We start from the raw sequence: 21,710 nt of genomic DNA, 5'->3' as shown, positions 1-21,710 counted from the left end.
TACAGATCTAACATTGTTGGGTTGATGTTTAGACGAGTTGTATATACATTATGTACACAGCCATGTATCACCATCATTGATGGGGATCCGATGGATACATCTGTTGTAGGGTTGTCACTGACTCAGACGTACTTGTAAATATAATTATTTTCTGTGACTGTATCTTACATTAATTTGTAGGATCCTTTACTATAGATAATTTAGCTGATCTGTAACAATAACATCTTCATGCCTTATATATCATGTACTGCAGTACGCCGCTAGATTAAAACTGACGTGGAAACGTAACACACGGCCAGCGAAAGCTCTATTTTTTAAGAGCCCAGGTGGTCGTGTGGTCTAGCGGGACGGCTGCAGTGCAGGCGATTTGGTGTCACGATATCACAGTAGCATGGGTTCGAATCCCGGCGAGGGAAGAACCAAAAATTTGCGAAAGCAAATTTACAGATCTAACATTGTTGGGTTGATGTTTAGACGAGTTGTATATATATATATATATATATATTGCGAAGTTGTAGGGTTGTCACTGACTCAGACGTACTTATAAGTATATACGTATATATAAGTACTTCTGAGTCAGTGACAACATTACAACAGATGTATCCATCGGATCGCCATCAATGATGGTGATACATGGCTGTGTACATAATGTATATACAACTCGTCTAAACATCAACCCAACAATGTTAGATCTGTAAATTTGCTTTCGCAAATTTATGGTTCTTCCCTCGCCGGGATTCGAACCCATGCTACTGTGATATCGTGACACCAAATCGCCTGCACTGCAGCCGTCCCGCTAGACCACACGACCACCTGGGCTTTCAAAAAAGAGCTTTCGCTGGCCATGTGTTACCTTTCCACGTCAGTTTTAATCTAGCGGCGTACTACAGTACATTATATATAAGGCATGAAGATGTTATTGTTACAGATCAGCTAAGTTATCTATAGTAAAGGATCCTACAAATGAATGTAAGATACAGTCACAGAAAATAAGTATATTCATAAGTACGTCTGAGTCAGTGACAACCCTACAACAGATGTATCCATCGGATCGCCATCAATGATGGTGATACATGGCTGTGTACATAATGTATATACAACTCGTCTAAACATCAACCCAACAATGTTAGATCTGTAAATTTGCTTTCGCAAATTTTTGGTTCTTCCCTGGCCAGGATTCGAACCCATGCAACTGTGATATCGTGACACCAAATCGCCTGCACTGCAGCCGTCCCGCTAGACCGCACGACAACCTGGGCTCTCAAAAAAGAGCTTTTGCTGGCCATGTGTTACCTTTCCACGTCAGTTTTAATCTAGCAGCGTACTACAGTACATGATATATAAGGCATGAAGATGTTATTGTTACAGATCAGCTAAATTATCTATAGTAAAGGATCCTACAAATTAATGTAAGATACAGTCACAGAAAATAAGTATATTCATAAGTACGTCTGAGTCAGTGACAACCCTACAACAGATGTATCCATTGGATCGCCATCAATGATGGTGATACATGGCTGTGTACATAATGTATATACAACTCGTCTAAACATCAACCCAACAATGTTAGATCTGTAAATTTGCTTTCGCAAATTTTTGGTTCTTCCCTCGCCGGGATTCGAACCCATGCTACTGTGATATCGTGACACCAAATCGGCTGCACTGCAGCCGTCCCGATAGACCACACGACCACCTGGGCTCTCAAAAAAGAGCTTTCGCTGGCCATGTGTTACCTTTCCACGTCAGTTTTAATCTAGCGGCGTACTACAGTACATGATATATAAGGCATGAAGATGTTATTGTTACAGATCAGCTAATTTATCTATAGTAAAGGATCCTACAAATGAATGTAAGATACAGTCACAGAAAATAAGTATATTCATAAGTACGTCTGAGTCAGTGACAACCCTACAACAGATGTATCTATCGGATCGCCATCAATGATGGTGATACATGGCTGTGTACATAATGTATATACAACTCGTCTAAACATCAACCCAACAATGTTAGATCTGTAAATTTGCTTTCGCAAATTTTTGGTTCTTTCCTCGCCGGGATTCGAACCCATGCTACTGTGATATCGTGACACCAAATCGCCTGCTCTGCAGCCGTCCCGCTAGACCACACGACCACCTGGGCTCTCAAAAAAGAGCTTTCGCTGGCCATATGTTACCTTTCCGCGTCAGTTTTAATCTAGCGGCGTACTACAGTACATGATATATAAGGCATGAAGATGTTATTGTTACAGATCAGCTAAATTATCTATAGTAAAGGATCCTACAAATTAATGTAAGATACAGTCACAGAAAATAATTATATTCATAAGTACGTCTGAGTCAGTGACAACCCTACAACAGATGTATCCATCGGATCGCCATCAATGATGGTGATACATGGCTGTGTACATAATGTATATACAAATCGTCTAAACATCAACCCAACAATGTTAGATCTGTAAATCTGCTTTCGCAAATTTTTGGTTCTTCCCTCGCCGGGATTCGAACCCATGCTACTGTGATATCGTGACACCAAATCGCCTGCACTGCAGCCGTCCCGCTAGACCACACGACCACCTGGGCTCTCAGAAAAGAGCTTTCGCTGGCCATGTGTTACCTTTCCACGTCAGTTTTAATCTAGCGGCGTACTACAGTACATGATATATAAGGCATGAAGAAGTTATTGTTACAGATCAGCTAAATTATCTATAGTAAAGGATCCTACAAATTAATGTAAGATACAGTCACAGAAAATAATTATATTCATAAGTACGTCTGAGTCAGTGACAACCCTACAACAGATGTATCCATCGGATCGCCATCAATGATGGTGAAACATGTCTGTGGACATAATGTATATACAACTCGTCTAAACATCAACCCAACAATGTTAGGTCTGTAAATTTGCTTTCGCAAATATTTGGTTCTTCCCTCGCCGGGATTCGAACCCATGCTACTGTGATATCGTGACACCAAATCGTCTAGCGGGACGGCTGCAGTGCAGGCGATTTGGTGTCACGATATCACAGTAGCATGGGTTCGAATCCCGGCGAATTGTGGCCACGATGTTGTTCCACAAACATTCGGTGTCAATATTTCTTTAGTACACCAGATCTAGATTTCGACAATATATGTCTCTTCAGTGATGTTAGGGATCGAAACGGTATTTGGAAGGCCATATAATTTACTCTCAATTTAAGATTGACTCTTTAATTTAAGAGTCAATATAGGATGAACGGATCATATAAACCGGAGGGAAAATATGATACATGCCCAAACAAAAAATATAAACGAGTCTAAATTGAAAACTACGTTCAAACCTATGATTGCGTTGGATAAAAACCGCAATTTTTATACGTGTGCATGTCAAACAAATTTCGTTGTAGAAGGGTTCTAAAAACAGCACAAACAGCATTTTCCAAAAGACCAAAAAAGTGAAAAAGTATATTTAAACAAAACGCATTTGACTAACAGGTCGAACAACTGATGTTCTTTAACCCTGCTGACTGCCATTGGCGATTGCCAAATAAAATTGATCACAAGATGTAACAAAATGGATCTTAATATAAATTTAAAACGCCACAGAAAAAGAAATTTGTTAACTAGTGGCCACGATGTTGTGCCACAAACATTCGGTGTCAATATTTCTTTAGTACACCAGATCTAGATTTCGACAATATATGTCTCTTCCGGATGTTAGGGATCGAAACGGTATTTGGAAGGCCATATAATTTACTCTCAATTTAAGATTGACTCTTTAATTTAAGAGTCAATATAGGATGAACGGATCATATAAACCGGAGGGAAAATATGATACATGCCCAAACAAAAAATATAAACGAGTCTAAATTGAAAACTACGTTCAAACCTATGATTGCGTTGGATAAAAATTGCAATTTTTATACGTGTGCATGTCAAACAAATTTCGTTGTAGAAGGGTTCTAAAAACAGCACAAACAGCATTTTCCAAAAGACCAAAAAAGTAAAAAATAGATATAGGAAGATGTGGTGTGAGTGCCAATGAGACAACTCTCCATACAAATAATTTAAAAAGTAAACCATTATAGGTTAAAGTACGGCCTTCAACACGGAGCCTTGGCTCAAAAAGTATATTTAAACAAAACGCATTTGACTAACAGGTCGAACAACTGATGTTCTTTAACCCTGCTGACTGCCATTGGAGATTGCCAAATAAAATTGATCACAAGATGTAACAAAATGGATCTTAATATAAATTTAATACGTCACAGAAAAAAAAATGTTAACTTTTGGCCACGATATTGTGCCATAAACATTCGGTGTCAATATTTCTTTAGTACACCAGATTTAGATATCGACAATTTATGTCTCTTCAGTGATGTTAGGGATCGAAACGGTATTTGGAAGGCCATATTATTTACTCTCAATTTAAGATTGACTCTTTAATTTAAGAGTCAATATAGGATGAACGGATCATATAAACCGGAGGGAAAATATGATACATGCCCAAACAAAAAATATAAACGAGTCTAAATTGAAAACTACGTTCAAACCTATGATTGCGTTGGATAAAAACCGCAATTTTTATACGTGTGCATGTCAAACAAATTTCGTTGTAGAAGGGTCTAAAAACAGCACAAACAACATTTTCCAAAAGACCAAAAAAAGTGAAAAAGTATATTTAAACAAAACGCATTTGACTAACAGGTCGAACAACTGATGTTCTTTAACCCTGCTGACTGCCATTGGCGATTGCCAAATAAAATTGATCACAAGATGTAACAAAATGGATCTTAATATAAATTTAATACGTCACAGAAAAAAAAATTGTTAACTTGTGGCCACGATGTTGTTCCACAAACATTCGGTGTCAATATTTCTTTAGTACACCAGATCTAGATTTCGACAATATATGTCTCTTCAGTGATGTTAGGGATCGAAACGGTATTTGGAAGGCCATATAATTTACTCTCAATTTAAGATTGACTCTTTAATTTAAGAGTCAATATAGGATGAACGGATCATATAAACCGGAGGGAAAATATGATACATGCACAAACAAAAAATATAAACGAGTCTAAATTGAAAACTACGTTCAAACCTATGATTGCGTTGGATAAAAACCGCAATTTTTATACGTGTGCATGTCAAACAAATTTCGTTGTAGAAGGGTCTAAAAACAGCACAAACAACATTTTCCAAAAGACCAAAAAAGTGAAAAAGTATATTTAAACAAAACGCATTTGACTAACAGGTCGAACAACTGATGTTCTTTAACCCTGCTGACTGCCATTGGCGATTGCCAAATAAAATTGATCACAAGATGTAACAAAATGGATCTTAATATAAATTGAATACGTCACAGAAAAAAAAAATTGTTAACTTGTGGCCACGATGTTGTGCCACAAACATTCGGTGTCAATATTTCTTTAGTACACCAGATCTAGATTTCGACAATATATGTCTGTTCAGTGATGTTAGGGATCGAAACGGTATTTGGAAAGCCATATAATTTACTCTCAATTTAAGATTGACTCTTTAATTTAAGAGTCAATATAGGATGAACGGATCATATAAACCGGAGGGAAAATATGATACATGCCCAAACAAAAAATATAAACGAGTCTAAATTGAAAACTACGTTCAAACCTATGATTGCGTTGGATAAAAACCGCAATTTTCATACGTGTGCATGTCAAACAAATTTCGTTGTAGAAGGGTCTAAAAACAGCACAAACAACATTTTCCAAAAGACCAAAAAAGTGAAAAAGTATATTTAAACAAAACGCATTTGACTAACAGGTCGAACAACTGATGTTCTTTAACCCTGCTGACTGCCATTGGCGATTGCCAAATAAAATTGATCACGATAGGGACCAAAATGGATCTTAATATAAATTTAATATGTCACAGAAAAAAAAATTTGTTAACTTGTGGCCACGATGTTGTGCCACAAACATTCGGTGTCAATGTTTCTTTAGTACAACAGATCTAGATTTCGACAATATATGTCTGTTCTGTGATGTTAGGGATCGAAACGGTATTTGGAAGGCCATATAATTTACTCTCAATTTAAGATTGACTCTTTAATTTAAGAGTCAATATAATGTAGGATGAACGGATCATATAAACCGGAGGGAAAATATGATACATGCCCAAACAAAAAATATCAACGAGTCTAAATTGAAAACTACGTTCAAACCTATGATTGATTTGGATAAAAACCGCAATTTTTATACGTGTGCATGTCAAACAAATTTCGTTGTAGAAGGGTCTAAAAACAGCACAAACAACATTTTCCAAAAGACCAAAAAAGTGAAAAGTATATTTAAACAAAACGCATTTGACTAACAGGTCGAACAACTGATGTTCTTTAACCCTGCTGCCTGCCATTGGCGATTGCCAAATAAAATTGATCACAAGATGTAACAAAATGGATCTTAATATAAATTTAATACGTCACAGAAAGAAAAAAAATTGTTAACTTGTGGCCACGATGTTGTTCCACAAACATTCGGTGTCAATATTTCTTTAGTACACCAGATCTAGATTTCGACAATATATGTCTCTTCAGTGATGTTAGGGATCGAAACGGTATTTGGAAGGCCATATAATTTACTCTCAATTTAAGATTGACTCTTTAATTTAAGAGTCAATATAGGATGAACGGATCATATAAACCGGAGGGAAAATATGATACATGCCCAAACAAAAAATATAAACGAGTCTAAATTGAAAACTACGTTCAAACCTATGATTGCGTTGGATAAAAACCGCAATTTTTATACGTGTGCATGTCAAACAAATTTCGTTGTAGAAGGGTCTAAAAACAGCACAAACAACATTTTCCAAAAAACCAAAAAAGTGAAAAAGTATATTTAAACAAAACGCATTTGACTAACAGGTCGAACAACTGATGTTCTTTAACCCTGCTGACTGCCATTGGCGATTGCCAAATAAAATTGATCACAAGAGGTAACAAAATGGATCTTAATATAAATTTAATATGTCACAGAAAAAAAAATTTGTTAACTTGTGGCCACGATGTTGTGCCACAAACATTCGGTGTCAATGTTTCTTTAGTACACCAGATCTAGATTTCGACAATATATGTCTGTTCTGTGATGTTAGGGATCGAAACGGTATTTGGAAGGCCATATAATTTACTCTCAATTTAAGATTGACTCTTTAATTTAAGAGTCAATATAATGTAGGATGAACGGATCATATAAACCGGAGGGAAAATATGATACATGCCCAAACAAAAAATATAAACGAGTTTAAATTGAAAACTACGTTCAAACCTATGATTGCGTTGGATAAAAACCGCAATTTTTATACGTGTGCATGTCAAACAAATTTCGTTGTAGAAAGGTCTAAAAACAGCACAAACAACATTTTCCAAAAAACCAAAAAAGTGAAAAAGTATATTTAAACAAAACGCATTTGACTAACAGGTCGAACAACTGATGTTATTTAACCCTGCTGACTGCCATTGGCGATTGCCAAATAAAATTGATCACAAGATGTAACAAAATGGATCTTAATATAAATCTTAATACATATATATATAGTATACCTCAATCGTAAGCTTATTAAAAGAGGAACAAAAGGTATATAGTCAATATGTTCCGCAAAAGGATATTACAGGAGCAACGAAGGACTTGAATATCGAAATACGCCTGAACATTGAGAAATAGTCAGTTTTGAATAATGAAATGAATATTTTGAATAATGGAATGGACTGCTATGACCCTTCAGCCCCTAATTACAGACATATGTTATACCTCAATCGAAAGCTTATCAAGAGAGGGACAAAAGGTTTATAATCAATATGTTCCGCAACTCATATTAGATGAGTAACGAAGGACTTAAATATCGAAATACGCGTGAACATTGAGAAAAAAACTTATTTTGAATAATGGAATGCACTGCTGCAACCCCTCAGCTCGTATTAAGGAAAATAAATATTCACCAAATTAAAGCTTATGGATGGAGGAATAAACTGAGTATAATCGATATGTACCGCAATGACCATTACAGAGTTTACGAAGGACATAAATGCCAAAATACGCGTGGAAAATAAGAAAAAGCTAATTTTGAATAATGAAATGGATATTTTCAGTAATTGAATAAACTGATAGGGGACCCTTCAGCCCCTAATTATAGATATATATTAAACCTCAATTGAAAGGCTTATAAAAGAGGAACGAACGGTATTAGTCAATATGTTCCGTAACGGATATTACAGGAGAAAACGAAGGACTTAATTATCGAATTACTCGTGCAAATTAAAAAATAGCCAATTTTGAATAAAGAAATGGATATTTTGAATAATGGAATGAACTGCTATGACCCTTCAGGCCCTGATTACAGACATTTATTATACCTCAATCGAAAGCTTATCAAAAGAGGAACAACAGGGATATAATCAATATGTTCCGCAACGGATATTACAGGAGTAATGAAGGACTTAAATATCGAATTACGCGTAAAAATTGAGAAATAGTCAATTTTGAATAATGAAATGGATATTTTGAATAATGGAATGGACAGCTATGACCCTTCAGCCCCTGATTACAGATATATATTATACCTCAATCGAAAGTTTATCAATAGAGAAACAAAAGTGATATAGTCAATTTGTTCTGCAACTGGGTCTAAAACCATTGCATTGGGGATGGTGGGAAAATCATAAAAGGAACATTTTGACAAACTGCGCTTAAACTGGACATGGGTTGCTGCAGCTGATCTTTATGTCGTAGTAGTTTTTGAGACAGGTGACGACTTTCCCAAACAAGGCTTCATCGATCTGATCATCATCAGCTAAAGCAGAGCTGACTCATTGCTGAACCAAGGACTTTTTGGACTGGACCAATCGCAAGGTATCGTGGTGTTTGTTTTTCTTTTTGTTGCAATGCTAGAAATAAGTGTGAGATCCATTACGGTGGTAGCATTCAAGCAAGCTAGAAACCCCAAGGGAAGGGTGGCTATAACACCTGTACCGGTCAAAGCTGAACCCAGGATACCGCTGGTTAACACCAAACTACTCACAGAACAAGCACCCAGTGCTACAGATACAGCTTTGTCCAGACGTTTATAGGAGTTCAAGGTAGTTTGATACCTTCAAATTTCGGCATCGAGTCGATTCAACACACATTCGACTATACCCATAATCTTATCATTCATTTGTTTTATAGGAGCATACCGAGTTTGGGAACTTTTTTGAAGGGGCTGTTAGCATCAAAATATAAGATCAGACCGGCTCCGTCGTGGAATTGCTGACCACGCTTCAAGTAGAGTCAATACCCATAGGTAATCGGGGCGTTTTAGGATGTGAGGTAGAGACCGTTTTCCCTGTGTTAATGCATCCACCACGTTTCAGGTACAATCCAGACCTTAAGGCCTTGCTGACGGCTACGCCACCCAAACCGATCAAGGCTTCAGCACCCAAGGCTGGTAGAATAGTTATTTTGCTTTCATGGAGAGTGTCCTCATTGCCAGCCCTGCCAACAAGGGTGGGAATCCACCTACGTTTTGCCTTCATTTGAGAAGTACTCAGCTACCGATTCATACCACACGTACCTTTTTTTGGAGAAGCTTGATAATCTTTTGAACCTGCCGAGAGGTGAGCCAGGTTTGCATGAGACAATAGAATGGAGACTGGACAACCTTTCTTGGCAGCCCGTTGTAGTTAATTATGTTGATCTTTTGTCAAGTTCAAACCCTGTTTGTGATAAGACATTAATTCATGCCTTTCGAAGATGAAAACGGATGGTGAGATGTTCACCTCTAAGATGATCGTTGAGTTATGCTTGCATGCGATTGCTGGTTCGCAAGATCACTTGCAAGTATACTAGGTTCTTAGGGGGTGGAATGATTTTCATACCGCCTGCGGAAAGAAAAGCTGTAGATGGAAGACTGCTGTGTAACATTTACATAACTTCCATGGTTGATATCACTATTCACCAGAATGCTGTTGATTCTGATGATATTTACAATGTAGTCCCCTTCTGTATAGCTGTTTGTGATCATACCGAACATGGAAATCTGCCACTTGCATCCCAATACGGTGTTGATGCTTTAATTGACAACGTTGAAGTCTACTTGATAGAGTCTAGCGAGGGTCAGCGTTGCTCTTAGGGTCGCCCGGTTGGCTTCGATGATGATCGTCAGTTTGTGTTTGCTGAGCCGAAGCTGCAGCTGGATTTCATTGTTGATATATTTTATGTCATAGAAACCTGTGCTCAGTGCGATGGAAGACCAGTTGGCACCATCGTCGAGGGAGTAGCGGAAGGAATTGTTGCCTGTATGCATATGAATGTTAGGGATGGAGTTGTTGGTTTCCAGGTTCACCAATGCCATCTCGTAGGTCTTGGATTTCGTGAGTTGCAGTGGGGGTTGGACCGGGAAGGGTTTGGCTATTTTATCCAGAAACGATGATGAAAACCCCATGCTTGAGGTTGGTGCTATTAGCAATTTGCTTCATCCATGTGTTATCCATTTACTCATGGTACATCATTGTCATATATTTTTGCTTCAACTCTTCGATACCGTCATACTTCTCAGATGTTCGATTACCTTCACCAAGATCGCATAGACTTCGGCAGGGCGGCAGGCAAAGATAAGTTACTTATAGGTGAATTTTATCCATTTTTGTACACGACGGTCATCTTCTGACCATCGGATTTATACTGCAGGATTCTGTCGGAAATTACAAGTGCAAATGCCTCGGTGTTTGTAGGTACTTTGCGCTCGAACTCGATCAAGATCTGAATGTCAACGGTCGACTCTTTACACCGCTCGGACTGGTGACTCACATCAATGACAAACAATGAGTACAGATCGACGAAATCGGAGGGGTTAATGTTGCAGTTGCTGATAGAACGGTCCATGTGGAAGCAGTTTTTTAAGAACTTTGCGACATTCTTGTACACTCTGGCGATCTTGGTTTGTGTGAAACTGGCATTGAAGTCTACCACCGGGTAGCGTTCTGCGTTGAGAGTGACATAGATAGTTCGCAACCGGAAGTGGTCGATGACGGCTGCATTTTGAGTCCGATCGTACTTTTACCGTACTGAAAGGCTACGATGAAGTATCTCGGTTTATCCCGACCGCTCTTGGCAGACAAACGCCAGTGGAACTGTAAGGTTGGGGTAAACACAATCGATCTTACTCTTGCTCTGGATGGTCTTGTACAACAGTTTTTTCTTCATCGGACGGAAGGAAGGACGTGAGAAACAAACCAAAAGATCCTACTCAGGTTGATTTTCGTCTCGTCGTTGACGGCAGCAGCAGGACGACATTGTCGTCCGAGGCGCGCACGAATGACAATTCGTGCTTAAATCCATACACAATCTTGTTTTAATCGTCTGCAAAGCCGAAAATGTGTCTCAGGGGTATGGTGAATGAAAACGATCCTATGTTGGCGGACTTGGTGATAATATACCCATGACGTGCTGCAAACCCTGTGTTTTCGGCCTCGGCCTCGATAGATGAATCTTTGTACCACAGCTAGTTGAGACCTTGGGATTTGGAGAAATTGTTGGGATAAATCAACATTCCCAGCATGGTGAAGGCAACGACTGGGTCGTTGATATGTTCGATCAGCTGGCCTGAGAGCTTGCATTATTTGTAACTGATGGTCTTCAAGAGATACATGATTCCATTGTGCATGAGAGACACTATATCTGCATAAGCATATGCACTACCGTGGTTCTTTTACAGTCGCCCCTCAGGAAATTTATAAAAATGACCACATAATTGATATTCATGTCAACACCGAAGTGCTGACTACTGGGCTGATGATACCCTCGGGGACGAAACGTCCACCAGCAGAGGCATCGACCCAGTGGTGTAAATAGTTATCAAATTAAAGGTACCAGGATTATAATTTAGTACGCCAGACGCGCGTTTCGTCTACATAAGAAACATCAGTGACGCTCATATCAAAATAGTTATAACCCAAACAAATACAAAGTTGAAGAGCATTTGAATATGCTTTATATATTTATATAAGAATATGATTTGAATTCATTTTGCGTAATTAATAGCCATCAAATTCTACAATTTCGGTCGAGAGTACTTTGCTATATTCTAAGAAGTTATACGTTTAAATTAAGGAATGACTGTATTATTTTTTCTGTCTATGAAGAAATAACATAAAAAATGTGGGGTTCACTGAATGACGCGCGTATTATTTTAAAGTGTACCTCAATTTAATATTATTTCGAATGGACAAAAACGTTATTCCAGTCGTTAATTAAAATTTAATTCTAAATTCTATTTTAAATCGTTGTAAACCATGAATATACGTTGATGACGTCACGGTCACATGACAAAATAATGCCTTGGAGCTGCTAAATATAACAACGTCAGCCAATCAGAAGACACGTTACATCGAAAATTTAATTATTAGTGGATATCTTTTGATAGACCAACATGCACTTAGAAATTTTACCCTTTTCTTAAAAACGAGGTATTGTAAGTGAGGTTACATAACTATGTTATCGTGTTCAACGATGCATTAGTTCATGTAGTTCACAATTAATTGTAAGAGAAATAGAAATATTTTATAACACGTTGGTCTTTAAATTATCACCCCAAGGGAGACTGGGGAATAGTATTACGGTCACTTCAAGTTTTCTTCCGACCGGCAGTTAACCCCTTGCCAAAGTGAGGCGTCCGTTTCGCTTTGCGGGATAAATGAAATAAGCAGCCACGTTCCGGTCAGAACGGGACGCTTAATCCGATGTCTCGTGTTGATGCCACGCTCTCTGCAAGTTAGAAAACAGTAAAATCACAAAAAATACTGAACTCCAAGGAAGATTCAAAACGGAAAGTCCCTAATGAAATGGCAACATTAAATGATAAAACAAACGAATGGACAACAACTGTGAAACCCTTGTAACAACTCTTGAAGATGTCCGTTGATGGCCTCATGCAAGGCAAAATTTCTGTCCTAATCCAATTTGCCCTCATTTTCAAGGGATAGTCTTATATTCCCCGACCTTCATTCCGGATGGCCTATTTTACAGAACCTACCTATTGTATATATTATTTATTCGTTCTCGTTCAAAACATGCATGACATATTTGCCACTGGACGTTAAGCAACCAATAATCAATCAATCAATCTATAAATTATCAGCTGGCACCTGATTATAATCAGTAATTTACAAAATAAGAGATAGTCGAACTTATTTCTAAGTACATAACATAAGTATGCTAGTTCAATCCTAGACACATCACGATTTACTCGCATTAGGATTTGCGAATAACATTTGCAAAAACTATGTAGATATGCATACTGTATTTTTTTTAAATGGACACATTGAATGATATCTAAATTTAAACGGGGAACCCGTTATTATGAACAAAATATCCACAGTTACATACAAAGTAAGAAAAACGGAAAAAGCAAGCAAAAGGGAAAACAAATACAATACAGAGATTCGAATCCAATTCTCTGCCCCCCGATTAGCTCGTTTTTTTCTACGGCATCTTTGAGAACGATGTCCCATTCTGTAGTAAATTAAAACATTAAATTAACTAAAACATAGAAAAGTAAGTGTAAAACACAAATTGAAAGATATATTTGCAGATGACTGTTTATGCATGATACGCTGGCAATGTGGGCAATGTCCTTTAATCCAAGACTGAAAATTAGTTTGTTTCCTACGTCAAGATGGCGGATTTCAATGTTTACATTTTTTCACCTATTTATAATCTGACACAAATTCGTATCCAATCATTTATTAGGAATTTTATTATTGATCTTTGAAGATCATCCAATCACATTTGCCGTTAGAAAGTGGCTACACGTTACCAGCCGTCGTTACAAAGTAGCCATGTGTTTTGTGGGGATACCTTGGGAATGTTGTGTATTCAAAAGTTACGGTAAAAATCAATGTTATCTTCCTTATATTTCCATGCATACACAATTTATAACAGCAAATCCATTCTTAACAGACCCCATAAGGTAAACGGACATATTTAACTGTCTGCTTGAGCAATAATTCGTGTAAATAAGCCTGATGGGTCGTTTTGAATTCAAGCACAGCAGACAAACACGTGGTAGATTGTTTATGTTTGACAGTTTGTTTATCTGAATTGCACGTTGATGTTACTATATACTTACCAATAACCTTTATCGTGTTATACTTTCAAGAGTTATATAATACATCTTACCCAGGAAATACGTCTAGGTAGGTGCAGGGACTTCCTTTACTTGGTCCTTAACTGGTGAGGGTGTAATGATACATTACAGCATTTTTTGCATTTGATATATTTCATGTACATGTACATTTTATGTACACAAAGAACAATAAAGTAACTGAACGTACATGGGTTTAATTCCCACCCTAGGTATACATTTTGACTCTCATAACAAGTTGGAACAAATAGAGCAGATAGCAATTGACAATAATGTAATGCTAAAATGATAATTGATAGGGTTAAATCATCAAAATCATTTTTTCTAGTATACAGCAGCTCCTCTAAGGATTGGTAAGGGCATACTTTACTAAAAGTCCAGTGGCTAAGTCCTGTCTTTTTTGCCTCTGAATTATTTACTTATTTATATTATAATTTCTAATATTCTCTTGTGCATGTAGTAAGGCAAAAGCTATTGTTACTCTTATTTTCCTCATTTGCCTTAAAACAATGGAATGTATTGATTGTTGATGTATGTAAAGTGACTTGTAATTTAATTGTCACTGCTAACAGAGACTTGGACTCTGGTGATAAGTTTCCAGAATGTTATCTCATTGGCAACTATACCATAAATGTCTGTTTCCCTTTTATAAGTTTTATGAAAAGAATTTAATGATAATATAATAATAAGTTGTAAAAAAATTGAAAAGTTAAGCACAAGTGCCAAATCTAATAGGCTTTTCATTCAAGAAAACCTAGAGGCATTGAAAAGTGTTGAAAAATAAATGTTTTGAACTCAGAAAACTATCAATATATAGAGTACAGATATTGTTTTAATTGGGCCTTTGGGAATATTTGGCTGTTAATTGAAGATATAATTGTTATATGCCTTTTCAAAAATATGTGTGGCTCTGATCTGGCTGTGGTTTAAAATCTAAGAATGGAGTTGGTTATCTCCATATTCATCTGATTAATATCAACATCATTGTTCCATTATATATACATATATGTAAATCATTGTAATACATGTACATTACTTTGCTCTTCATATGCCCTTTAATTTGAATAAAATATCTTGTCTTATACCACATTTCTTTATTTTAGTACTGACAGGTTAACTTTTAAAAGCATTTAAAGTAAGTGAGTGGATGACAAGCTTAGTCAATGATTGTAAATGCAGATAATATCATGATTTTTTTTTATATAGTAAATAATGTTATTAAACTAGTTATCTCAATTAAAAGAACTGACATTCCGCTTTGAATTTATTTCTGATATCAGAATAATAAATTTCTTTTTGTTGTCCTTTTTCAAAAGAATTCTGAACATACTGTATTTAAATCAGTTTTGTTTTTGTCTGAGACTTACTATAACTTGGGAGGTGACCACAATCTCTATGTTATACATTGAAGTAGTCTCAGATTTTTGAAGTCCAATTGACTATGCATTTTAGAGCAGGTAAATGTGAATTTGGATTAAATTTGAAGTTGATTCAGTATATCTAATGACACAATACCACTATTTTATTTCAACAAAGCATTTTCAAATTGTATTTACTGGTCAGCTTAGGTTATTATCCAATCAATAATTTAATTGAAAGGACTTAACAGTTGGTTGCAGGACTTTTGAATTCAAATATAAGAAAGAAGAAAAAATATAAAGCAAAACTTGAAATATTACATATAATAGGATTTATGATAACTGCAGGATATCAGATTGCAATACAGCTTTTGTTCAGTTATCTTTGTGTTGATTATTATGTTTTAAATCCCTTTCTGGTTCTTTTGATTAAGGCAAGCAACATAACTTGTACAACTTATGTAGTTTCTTATCTCAGGGTGAATCCAGAAAATTTTAAACATAAGTGGTGGTATTCTCAACCAAGGATAAAAAGGATGGTTCCAATTATATGCATGATCCCATTCAAATGCATTAATCTTCCATAAAAAGAGGAGGTTCCAATCACCAGACTCCCTGAGATCTGCAATTGTATCTTAAAGCAGCTATATTAAACAAAAATTGTACATGTACTTCTGGCTACTGCAGATTGATTTTATTTTCAATCTAAGGTAATGGTCACAATTTTGAAGACTATATTTCCTTTTTTTCCATATTTTTGTTTAAATGTAATCTTCTGCTTCTGCTTCTATGTAACACAGGTTCTTTTGACAAATAACTGATAAACCCATCTTGTATCCTTCTATCTACCAAAAAGGTGTTTGAGAATATATATATACAATAAGTTCAAGTTTCAGAGAAAAAGTCAGTCTGTTATAAAATGTAGGTAATTTTCTTCTTTGGAAGTGTTCAACAACCTGTAAGTGTAAGAACTTGAAAAAAATGTCATATTCAACCTTTCCATGACTATTTTAATGTTACAACAGTAGAGGAACATGGAATATTGAAAGGTATACACTCTTCGAAATAGATCTGCAATCATTAATTTTACTCAAATTTACTGTTGTGAACTTGCAATATCCTACGATGCGAGTACCGAGTTATCTCCCTTTGAACTCCGCTTCGCCACGAATAAACTGACACAATTGCGTATCCGGGGTTTTTGTGATCTGATATTGTTATATAAGAAGGTAAAAACGGTTTTACTTCATATTTTATACCCCTCAACACGTTACCAAACCTATTTAAGGATTTATTAATGATTTTCCGTGGACCTACGCAAATTTTCAGAAAAAAAGTTTCACTTCACTCGTGAATTTATAACATTTTAACAATACTTTTTTATTATAATTATATAAAATAAGAAAGCTTATTCAATCTAGAATTGAACACTTTGGTTTTTATTAATGTACGAGTACAAATAAGACGATACGAGTCCAAAAACCACGAGGCATGCACGTTTACCAAAAAATCGTAAACTCTGACCTTTTATCACGTGACCAATGTCTTGAACTTAGAAGCCATTAAATCGTTTGCTGTTCAACTGAAATTATCAACAGTAAATGAATTTGCTGACGTCACTGCAATGGTTTAATTATTTTTCTATGTTGTGTTTTGTGTACTATTAGTCATAGTTTCCTTCTTTATTTTTTTTTTTGCTTTTGCAATGCATTGTGAGTTTAATTTCTACATGGATGTGTTCTTTAAATAAAATGTTGATTTCAAAACTATGATGAATAAATAAATACTTAAATCGATCGCGATACTTTAATTTAGGTTTTTGCCATCCTCAATACGAATTATATAACTAGCGACAAATAACGCGGCATCAAATCTTTTAGATACTAATACAGTAATCGGATCTGATTTAGTCCTATTCCTGATTGTGACATAAAGAGAATGCATGACAGGAGATGCATCTGTAGCAGAAAAAGCTTAAACCCATTTTCGCTCCTCTTAAGGTCTACGCAACTCCCGTTGTTTTACTGTTTTAGCTTTATTTGTTTCTTTTTAATCGATTTATGAGACCTAACATCGGGAAACGTCTTTAACGTCTTTCAACTATCATTTCATAGTTTTTCTTCTATTTTTTGTTTGTTTTGTTTTTAGCGAAAGTTTGCAGACTCCGGAAATAACAAGAAACACGGGTAAATATTAATTCAATGTTTGGTTTTGAACACGAGAAATCTACATCTAATTGAACAGCTGAAACCTTCTCAGTTAGCTCTGTTTAAAGAATTTACAACATCAATTTAAATGTATGTCGTTACAGAAGCACACTTTCTTAAATGGACTGATACTGTATTAGCATCGACAGTTTCATTTTTTTTTAAACGTTGAGAATTGTAAATTTATTTTATTATTAATTGGGATATTTAAACATACTTCAGATACAAAGAAACAGTTGAGGATCAGTTTTATCGTAGTGAGCACAATATTTTTTCTGATTCTAGCATTTACAGGTATATATACAATATTTTGTTGGGGTTTTTTTTGGGTTTTTTTTGTATACAGTTAATTCATAAATTACATCTACGCAAGGGTTGTGTCGTTGGTTTAACAATCCACGCACTAGCACTGGATATCTGTTCATGAATATCAATAGGTTCATGTAACACATATCAGCATATGCTGTAATCAATTGTTCGTGGCTTGAGAAGCTAAAATTCAACATACAAAACAGCAAAAAAGAACTCATATTATTTTTCAATATTTATAATTTAAGGATCTTGAGATGATAGATGGAGTCAAGTATTGTATAATATGTGTTTTACGTACTATAAAGTACGGTCTTAGTTATTTCTCTTTAATATGTCTTGAAAAAATTAGTAAATCAATACAATTTATAATAGTCAGCGATAAAATGCCCCGATAAGACAATGTAAAACAATTCAAACGAGAAAACTAAAGGCCTTATTTAAAGGTTTTGTTTTCTTGATAAAACGTCATTTGAAACAAACATCGTATTCATATCCGTGAAATACGCTTAATGGGACGTTCAACAACGTCATAGAGAGTTCAGAATCAAATTGCATTAGCTAGTACACCTTAAGCCGGTTTGCTATTCTGTTTAAACTATGAAAAAAATAACAAGGACTTTGTCAGATTTTGAAATATGGCTTTTTAAAGTAAATGTAATATAAATATGATTAGAAAAGTAGGGGTTAGTGGGCAAATTGTTTTAATGTCAATACATGGATAAAAGCAGAGGATTCCGTAAATCTGGCAAAACTTTAAAACATAGAGGAGCAAACATCCTTAAAAGCAAAACCGTTGGTTGGAGATAAACCTATGTTGCAAACTCTACTCCTACTGACACACAGAAATTCAAGCATTTGTGTTCACAACTTAGAAATTACTTACGGTGCATTTCTTGGCAATAACCTGCAAACACTATGTATTTGCAATCTTTCAAACTGTTAAACAACTATTTCCATAGCCAATAAGATAACTAATGGATACATACAAGCACATCAATATAACATTATTATATCATAAGCACAATAATCGAAAATATTACATATGAACTTTTAGACTCTACTATACACAAAGATCGTGAATAAGCAATCGCCAAAATTTAGTTCAAGAGAAGGGATCCGATAACTGAAAATGTTAAGAATTTAAACACGCGATATATTTGAAAATTCCAAATACACGTAGTGCCTGATAATTTGCCGCCAACAAATCCTTTCGAAGAAGTGTAACCAGTACAAAAACATGACAAAACGTAAGCATTTTAGGAATCGTCAGCATAAAATATAAGAATTCATCGGATACTTTTACTTTTTTTTATTTTTCAATCTAATTAAAATTAAATCTTCACACTAGCTCATTTTTGCGTGGTCGCTGCGTGGGAGCCAGTGCGGAGATTTAATTTTAATTAGATTGTTTTTTTTTCCCCTCCATTTACACGACATCGCTAATAAAATTAACGGTACCAATTTTCTTGCACCAGATTCGCATTTCGACAATACATGTCTCTTCAGTGATGCTCGTGGCCAAAATATTTGAAATCCAAAGCTTATATAAAAGATGAAGAGCTATAATCCTAAAGGTCCAAAAAGAATAGCCAACTCCGTGAAAGAAATCAGAGCTTTGCATGTGGGAGATACATTCCTTAAGTAATAGTAAAAGTTCAATGATAAGTTAATATTGATATAAAAAGACCTCCGAACAAAAAGGGGTGTTCAGATCCCCGAGCCCGAAGGGCGAGGGGATTTGAACAGCCATTTTTGTGAGGAGGTCTTTTAATGTCAATACTAACTTAATCATTGAACTTTTACTGACTTACAAACCGTCAAAAATATAAGAAAGTACATAAAAAGCACTTGCAGAGACCTCAAACAGAGATTCGCAAAGATCAGACCTTATAAAACAGTAAGTAAACTCTTCCAACAATATTCATCCGGTAAATGTTCATTTTATTTCTGATTCGGTAATTTTCCTACATTACGTAACATGCGAATGCAAAATGATTAATTTTGTCTATTCAGTCCAATTAATTAATAGATCTGGCTTTTTTTTAAAAATAAAAACTATGCATGCAAACTTCAATGAATAAAACCGTATTAAAATAGGTTTCACTGGCCCAATCAAAGTGAGATATATTCGCAAGTTCAATGTATTGTGTGTAAACAAACTCTATAATTTAGTCGTCCGTTATTCCCTTTTCATGTCTAAATGAAGCAAAATCACCTGAAAAAAACTATCTTTCTTAGTTTTATCCTTGCCTGACAAAAAATCATATGTTATAAATCGTATTAAAACAGTAGATAAGAACCATAGTAAAAAAATATTTAAAAATTATTAATAAGCAGTCAGTTATGTAATAAATTGAAGAGCCCAGACCCCCCCCCCCCCCCCCCCCCCCTTAAAACCAATAAAAATCTAAATGGAAATTGTACATTAAAGCATTTTACAAGACCTGTCTTTGTGTGCTAAGTACTAGTACAGGGAAATTAATTAAGTTGATTGTGATTCATTGTTGTTTGCTTTACGTCCAGTAGCAAATATTTCATGTATGTTCATGACTATAACACATAAATTTTAAATACAATAGGTAGGTCGTGCAATAGGAGGTCGACAGTGAGGTTGGACGTGAAAATTTGAAATACCACTGTAAAATGAGGGTGTATTGAATAAGGACAGCAATTTAGACTTGCAACAGCTGGCAACATTCGGACCACTCAAATAATAGGTGCAAGACTTTTTAATTTGCCGAGAGCGTTGATCCATAAAATCTACCCTGAAGTCGATCATCGATGTTTACGTGAAGTTTACAATATCATTTCACGCATCCAATTTAGGTTACTAGATACCTTTCGCTTTAGTAACTGTGAAAATTCTGTGAAACTGTATTGTGTATTGTATTTTGGTATATTTTGTACTACCGATCACTATCGCTCTTCTGGTTGGTCTCGTGAGGGGGTGTTCGTCTCGAGAGCGGGATGTCATTTGTTCGAAACCCAAACGGGTCAAACAAAGATGTTGATTAAATTTGTATTCTATTTCAACGCTCAACACGTGGCATCATATATTTAGAGCACACGTAAACTGACCGGCTCAGAGTCGGAAATGTGTCAGGGTCGGGTGACTTTTCTTCCTTGTGAACTTACACAATACAAAAGCGACTCAGCGTGTCAATCTTGTAAAAAACGGGGTTAATACTCTTATTATATTTACATGTTATCGTCCTGAATATTAATTTTATTTGCCGCTGGTCGTCATTCATTATCATTATTTATTTTACCGTTATATTATACAGTGAAGTGTTTTTCTTTTACTGGTTTATATTACAACTTCTTAAATTTTCACCGATCAAAATTAAAATAGGGCAGTTGAAATTTTTCAACCAAACACTTGTGATTGTTGGGATATCTTTGACAGTTAGTAATATTAAATCAAATGTGCCTTTTGGGATATATAATATTTGACGGTAAATGTTATTGAATTAACTCCGTATAACTATTATTTAACCATGGGTCGGTTTTGAGCTTATTATTCTGTATACGCATCTTTCTATAAAAAAATAGACTGAATGTTGACTCTAAATATTTTGATTTATCTGTTTCTTTGGGTTGCTGTCGCATCACTGTATACCTTTATCTCCTTTTATTCAAATCCAAATGATTCACTTAGGTATAGAAATATTGACATCTCTGGACCTCTCCCGTTCCACAGTATA

General features: G+C 35.6%; 1 protein-coding gene across 5 annotated transcripts in view; it reads left to right on the top strand.

Annotated features, from left to right (window-relative positions):
* The window catches only part of LOC139484599 (uncharacterized), a 231,826-nt gene that overhangs the window by 188,035 nt on the left and 22,081 nt on the right, over positions 1 to 21,710 (top strand). For 3 of the 5 annotated variants that reach the window (XM_071268382.1, XM_071268381.1, XM_071268384.1), the window contains 2 exons: positions 17,636 to 17,673; positions 17,917 to 17,988. In XM_071268382.1, the coding sequence (XP_071124483.1) occupies positions 17,636 to 17,673; positions 17,917 to 17,988 (110 nt within the window). The remainder of the gene's footprint in view (positions 1 to 17,635; positions 17,674 to 17,916; positions 17,989 to 21,710) is intronic. The other 2 variants (XM_071268385.1, XM_071268383.1) reach the window with 1 other exon arrangement.

The sequence above is a fragment of the Mytilus edulis genome, chromosome 8, assembly GCF_963676685.1.
Source record: "Mytilus edulis chromosome 8, xbMytEdul2.2, whole genome shotgun sequence".
Lineage (NCBI taxonomy): Eukaryota > Metazoa > Mollusca > Bivalvia > Mytilida > Mytilidae > Mytilus > Mytilus edulis.
The sequence above is the reverse complement of the archived record's forward strand: the minus strand, read 5'-3'. Positions and strand labels throughout refer to the sequence as shown.